This window comes from Agrilus planipennis, unplaced genomic scaffold (assembly GCF_000699045.2).
Source record: "Agrilus planipennis isolate EAB-ADULT unplaced genomic scaffold, Apla_2.0 scaffold10, whole genome shotgun sequence".
Classification (NCBI taxonomy): domain Eukaryota; kingdom Metazoa; phylum Arthropoda; class Insecta; order Coleoptera; family Buprestidae; genus Agrilus; species Agrilus planipennis.
In genome coordinates, this window is record NW_020442465.1 from 2,171,134 (window position 1) to 2,178,427 (window position 7,294).

General features: G+C 32.1%; 1 protein-coding gene across 1 annotated transcript in view; it reads left to right on the plus strand.

Moving 5' to 3' along the window:
• Positions 1 to 7,196, plus strand: part of LOC108734074 (intraflagellar transport protein 172 homolog) — a 31,024-nt gene extending 23,828 nt beyond the window's left edge. Inside the window, exons 16-20 of the mRNA XM_025981050.1 lie at positions 3,519 to 3,828; positions 4,080 to 4,291; positions 4,588 to 4,889; positions 6,117 to 6,318; positions 6,391 to 7,196. Coding sequence (XP_025836835.1) covers positions 3,519 to 3,828; positions 4,080 to 4,291; positions 4,588 to 4,889; positions 6,117 to 6,318; positions 6,391 to 6,659 — 1,295 coding nt within the window. The 3' untranslated portion in view covers positions 6,660 to 7,196. The remainder of the gene's footprint in view (positions 1 to 3,518; positions 3,829 to 4,079; positions 4,292 to 4,587; positions 4,890 to 6,116; positions 6,319 to 6,390) is intronic.
• Positions 7,197 to 7,294: the final 98 nt, after the last annotated feature.

Consider the following 7,294-nt stretch of genomic DNA (forward strand, 5'->3'; position numbering starts at 1 on the left):
AGGAGCGTATAATCCGTACAGTACTACACGGAAAAATTGACCATTTTATCCACTACAATTGCATTGCTCAAATGTGCTGTTATTGATACCATTTACTACTGAAAATATCAACGTGATGTTTATTTATATTTGAAGACATATTAAAGACTTTAACGCTTGTTTTCGACTCGCACTGCTATTCATGATTGAACAAAACTTTCGGCAGGTACTGTATGAAAAGGTATATTGAATGAACAAGAGTCGAGAGTATAATGATCTTTTTTATCCCTACCTACGATTTTGCCAGCGCGCATCCAAGACATTGGAAGGGGCACATCGCTAGAGAAAGTAAATGAAGTATACCATAAATCGAATTCTGATACCCTTTGCCTGACTCATGTACCTACAAAAACAAATATTTCCATAGTATATTTTTACAAATTTGTGAAAAGGCGAGAAACCTGTATGAAAACTTACCCTTTACAATACCCGACGACATTTGAAATTTAAATAATTTTACTGTGATATTTTAAAGAATTTGCCGCTAGACGAGCGTCGATTGTACGAAGGAAGTTTAAAGCCCGGAGAGAATCCTTGTGTAATTTCCGGTTACCCTCCAAAAGGAAAAACGGTAAAATTTAAAAATCATCACCTACAAGCTATCGGCGAATATTGGACGAAACTGAATATAACGGCGCAAATAACACCCCAACCGAAAATTTCCAATGCTATTAACTTTATGGAATTGTGGTTAGGTGAAGCCGAAGATGGTAATTTATTGTAATTAGCGAAAAATCCAAAAAATACCTTATGTTTTTACTATTTGTAGTCATGAGTTATCTTCAAATAAATAAATGATTTCACTGTTTGTTTTTTGTTTTGATTGTTTACCATTGGTGACAAACCAGGAGAATGATGATAATAAATCTTCCATTTTATGAAAATGAAATAAAAATTTTGCTGTACCTAATGATGAGAAATATTTAGTGTATACAAAAGATAAAATATTCTTCAAAGTGCTTTATTCAATATCGAATTTTTCCGAGTATAATACTTACAGAAATCTCCATTTAATATAAAAGTATTCCTATATAACTAACTGTATTCATTAATAAAAATATCTTATCCCTGCTTTACAAATAAGGACTTACATCTAGTTTTTTGTTCTTCTCCTAAGAAAAATTTTAATATTTTCAATCACTTAGAAAATCATTGAGAGATTTAGGTTCTTCTACTAATCGTAAGAAAGATTTAAATAGCTTCAATCACTTATAAAATTATTAAGAGATTACATCAATTATTCACTGACATACGGTAAGGTCAGGTAATATCAATAGTGTGAACAAAAAGAGCAAATTTTAATATAAATAAGTGAGGCCATATGTCCCTTATTGTACTTATACATCTTGAATAAAAATAAATAAAGTTATACTAAAGAATTCGTTACAGGATTGTCGATATTACTATTTGGATTGGTTCATACAGACTATTCTGTCGATGAATTGATAGCAATCTCTCAAAAACTTTACCAACACTTTTCTCATGTTGGAAAGAATGCAATACATACTATTTTAATAGATCTATAAGATCGAAAGATAAACGGGTTGAAACACCTATTTCAATTATATTGTTAATAACTATCATTGCTTCTTGTTGGATTATCATCTTAAATTCAACAAGTACCCATATAAAAATTCCAACTTACGATGAGATAAAACAGTTGTTTTTACCAATCAGTAAAATTTTATTTGTTAAATAAAGAATAAATGAATGATTTTGTAACCTGGTGTTCAACGTTCATTTTTAGGCATCAACATCCCTACAGAATATTATAATAAAGTTTAGTATAGGTAAACCTGAATAACCTAAATAGTTCAATCCTGATTGGTTAAATAGTTACCTATAAGTATTTACACCAAGAACGGTTTGTCTAGTAAATGACACCAGATAAAATATACAATCGATGATATCTAGAAAAAGTGGGTACCCAAGAAAGGTACTTTTATCATAATTTCAAATACTGCCTGTTATTATGTACATTGATATTTTCCATAGATTAAAATTTATATAAATAAGATGACTGTGCATTTTTTGTTCCCTCGTATCACTATTCGTGAGATGCTTAACTAATCAATGTACCTTTATAATATAGTGGATAATTTATGAGAAACTTAATGTATAACACAGCGAATAGGTGAAAGATTTTTTTCAATTAGTAAATAATTTTTCACCCAGAAGCAATATGAGTAAATATACTTAGCACCAACGCAAATCACCCTTACAATTATAGTACCGTAAAATCCGGAAATATACTCGGTACTTCATAGAACAGTTTTCAACAAGCTAATGCTGCGTCTATTTTCTTCTTAGTATATATTAATTGTTACTAGCTTTTTATTTATTTTCTGTATTAACTGAATAATTCTCTAGTTTCGGATTTTACGGTGACATATGGTCGTAAGAGTGGCCTGTGCTGGTATTAAGTAGATATATGTATTTTTAGTAATAGCGCCACCTGGAATCATATCAATTATAAACGACAAAGGATTGCTAGATTGTATGTTATTAATTAATATAAGTTTTTGAAGTGAAACTTCTTTACGGACCGTAGGGTAAGTTCATTTCATGCGAGTTGCTCTGTAACGAAATCATGCAACGGATGTCCCCCCTCTAGTCGGTCACGTAGTCGAGTTCGTAGTGGGGATCGCTTGAGCCGCGAGCGCGCTTCAATGCAACGTTCGTTACAGGCAACTCCGGCATGTATAGTGTAAAATTTACATTCATAGTGTACAAATAATACCATTAAACCAATTCCTTAACCCCTATCCCGGTATGTTTGTGTGTTTGAAGAAGTTTCACTTCAGTAGCGTGTTGTATAATTACACGTTGTATTTCTTATTTAAAATTGCTGAATTCTAGAGAACTACATACAATTTCAGATTGGACGATTGGAGGAATTAAAGGATAAAAAAATGCCTTCTATCTTGGACATAAAAAAAGCATCAACAAAATTTCGAACAACATATGTATTATATATATGTAAGCAGAACAATAGCTGCCATTCATGTTATCAAGAGTGCTACCTATAAAAAATACAGTGGATTTCAAAGTTAACAGTTCACTTCCAGTTTGTAGCAACCCTATATGGTGTTCTGACGCCCTTTTTGTTAACATGCAACAGAATTTTTTCTGTTACAAGAAACACGAAGAAATAACCGCATACTGCTTGTGAGTACCAAAAAAGGGTACAATTATGTGTAGGTACAAGCCAACGGAAACTTATTTTATAGATAATTTGTAATTAATAAACAATCAAATAATCAAATATTACCGATAAATANTTCTGGCCTAGTACTGTTCTTTTCTACTTTGCGCCGGTCAAACTGAAGGTCACATCGCTACAGAAAGTAAACGAAGTATAATACCTCGCTTTTCTTGGATTAAAGAAAACATTGTCTATCGTTTTAATTGTTAAAAATTTAAATTATTTGAGAATGATTAACTTAATTTACTGACTGTTGGTGTTTCTAATTTTGAAGGAATGTGGCAAGATGCTTTTCGAATATGCAAGGAACATACCCCCTCCTTGTACGACACCCTCGAGGCGGAATACATAAGTTCGAATAAAAGTGATTTGGGTAAAACGGAAATGGAAATGTTGGTACAAAGGGTAAACGATTATATGTCGAAAGGACAATACAGACAAGGAATCGAGACCCTTATTGAAATAAGCAGTCACACATCCGATCCCGAAATTATTCACAGAACCTTACTAAGAGCTGCCGACGTCACCAACAAATTTCTCACTGGGGAAGAAGCCTTAGTAGTATCGAAAATTGTAGGGCCAAGGTTGGAATATTTGTTGATTTAATTTTTAATAAAATACTAATTGTACAAAAAGTAATTAGCACGTAAAGTATGAATAATTCATGAACTAATTTAGAGAACGTCATTATTCTTTTATGGTTTTAATGTCAGTAGTTTCAGTTAAATTTCAAAAGCCAATGAAAAACAAAAACTTACAAACTAACAATAAATAATAAGTCCCCAATTTATGGATATTTTCTGTAAATAACTACGTAATAAATTATCACTTTTAGGCTCGTTGAGGTGGGAGATCACATGACAGCTGCTCAATTGTTTATAAATGTTGATTTAATAAAAGAAGCTATTGATTGTTTTATAAATGCAAACGACTGGGCGAGTGCTAGAAAAATTGCAAGAGAACTTGAACCTTCTTACGAAAGCTATGTGGAAAATAGGTATAGGGATAAATCGTCGGAAAATGACTTTGGAAATACCACTGATATCGGTCAGTATTACACATTCACTAATTTACTAATTGCGCTCATTAAATGTACTCCCCTTCAAGTAAATCTATAAAAACTTTTAAAACTTCGTCAAATTGATCTTCAAAATTCCGATACAGTTATTTATAATGTCGATAGTTTTCTTATTAACTGCAGCAGTGTTTATATCTAAATTTTCTAATAGATTTAATTTAAAGCTTTGTGGTGGATCATCTAAATGGTGGCCATTGGCGATTATCTAATATGACAACGTTGTGGTTATATTTAACACAATGCTCAGGGATACTTTGTTTTTAAGGGGTTATGGAATCATTGGATTTGTTGGCTGAACAAGGGCATTGGACAAAGTGCATTGAAAAGGCAAAAGCACATGGTTTGCCAATTTTGCACAAATACTTGGCATTGTATGCTACCAGTTTATTAAAAGATAGTTCCCCAATCCAAGCTGTAAAAGTGTTCAATACATACGGAACGCCGGCTATCAGTCAAAACTTTAAAATTTACAACCGAATCGTAAAAGAAATGTTGGCATTGAATATTGATAAAGAAGAAAATAACTACGAAATATGGTCAGAGTTACGACAGATGCTTCATAAACTGGTAAAAAGAGCTTATTCATATAGTTAGTTACACTAATTTTGTTCAATCACTCCCTAATTAAACTGTTTATAAATCTGCCGTGTGCTACATCTAAGCGCCACCTTTAGGCAATATGCAGTATTTCAAGAAAACAATAGATCGTCAAATTCCTTAGATCGTTGCATTATACAATTATGTATAATATATAAATTATTTTTGCCTACAGTGAAATACCTATCACAAAGGAAATATTTTCTGAGCGAAAACTTTTGTACGTGATATTAAACAATAATTACTTACGTATATATCAGTTTATCAATCAAAATAATTTTCTCGTGTGTATAAAAAGGTTATGATATAAGTAAAAAAGGATTCAACAGAAACCGATTACATATATTATTCTTTTAAAATTGTTAGGTTAGGTATGCAGAAATTGCACATGTATTTAGTTTTCTTGAGATAATTCGTAATCATAATTACCTGACCAACGCTATGCTTCAGGGCAACAAAATAACTATATTGTATCTTATAACAATTAAACAACTTATACGCAATTTTTGGCATCATTGAAAGTAAAGATATTAAATAATACCTAGAAATATATTATCAAAAACCTCCAAACGATCTTGGTTTGTTTGGATAATTTTACTACTTATAATCCTCGAAGTTAGATATAACCAAGACATAACCCTTTATAAAGTTTGTCACATAACCTTTCAAAGCTAAATGTGTTCCCAGAAAACAATAAATAATAAGAGTAATTAAAGTACACCAAGTACAAGAAAATACATCAGATTTGTAACAAAAGAACGTTAAAAAATTACTATTTATCATACCTTTGTATGCCAACATCTCCCAACGCACTTTTCGCTTACAATTTCTCCTATGCATCACCGTGTCTTGTAAAATAATACAGAAGTTTCCAAAAACTTGAATAACTCGAATTAAAAGTTTGATATAGTCAATCGTTTAATATCAAAGTAACACCTCACTAATCACACGTTCAATCTTTAACTGCCGTCACGGAAATGAAATAGATCACCTGATTATTACTATGTATTTATGAAGCTGTAAGGGCTGCGTCTGCGCCCTATCAAAGGAACTTAAATCTCTTTCCTTTATTAAATGGCGGCAAATTTTAAATGGAAAACAATTTAATACACTTAATTATACCAAATTATACTATGTTAATTAGTAGGTATCTGGTAAAGTGACGTAAAGAGAAGAAGTAAATTATTTTAATTTCAGGTGGAAAATATTAAAACGGGTAATGAAGTTAATTCTCAAACAAAAAGTCACTTTGAAGAACTTTTGCTAATTGTTCATTTTTGTGCGTTGAGGGCTATTTGTAAGAAAGTTCCTTCTTTAAAGCAAATAGCAGTAAAAATATCAATTGCTTTGCTCAGGTACATTGATGTAATTCCAGCTGATAAGGCATTTTGTGAAGCAGGTAAGAAATTACAAATATTTTTCCAATTTATTTACCGTCATCCTTTTGGCATTTTATTATTGACTCGTAAAGGTCTAGATTTGCGGGAAGAAGGTAGAATTTCAGAAGCTTTTGTATTCCTGAATTACTATCTGGATATTTGCGAAGCAATCGAGGAGGGAGATAGTCAAATTATTGATAACACGTACATGGAACACACCGACATACCAACCGATTTCCCGTTACCAAAGGCACTGTACCTTCAGGACGATGAAGCTCTCCATGATGATATTCGTCAATGGGTACTTACAACGAGCATGGACCAAAACATAGATCAGGTACATGTCGTTTTAATTGCATAAAACATTCAAGCGGAAAATTCGCGCTGCCCCTCAAAGCTCTATGGCTTATAGATTATATCGTTCAGTACTGTGAAAATTAAGGATTGTGTTGATGTAAAATCGAATTAAGAAATTAATCAGAAAGATACAAGATTTCTCCTCTCCCCCCTAAGGATTATTTCTGGATTCGCCCTCGACAAAACACCTATTTAAGCAATTTTAATCGTTTTTTGCTTAAACTTCACTAATGTACTCGAAAAATATGATAATGACCGCAAATGTAAGCCAAAAATCGTCAGTTTTCTCGCCCTTAAATCACTTGTATAGGGATTAAAAGTTAAGAGTACCCTTATACAATATTAAACTGCAATAAAATTCCAGTAATTGGTAAAAAGTTTTATTAACATCTATGAATAAACTATAAATCTGTTGTGACTTACAATTAGTTTACAAAACTGCCTCTTATCTTGAACTATGAACTTCAGCCAGGAAAAAACATTGAACGTATACTTCATTTACTTTCTGTAGCGATGTGACCTTCAGTTTGACCGGCGCAAAGTAAAAAAGAACAGCACTAGGCCAGAAAAGGAAGGAGACAACTCTCGGCCAAACTCTTAACCGGTGAGGAGCGTATATGAGGGAATACATAAGCAGAT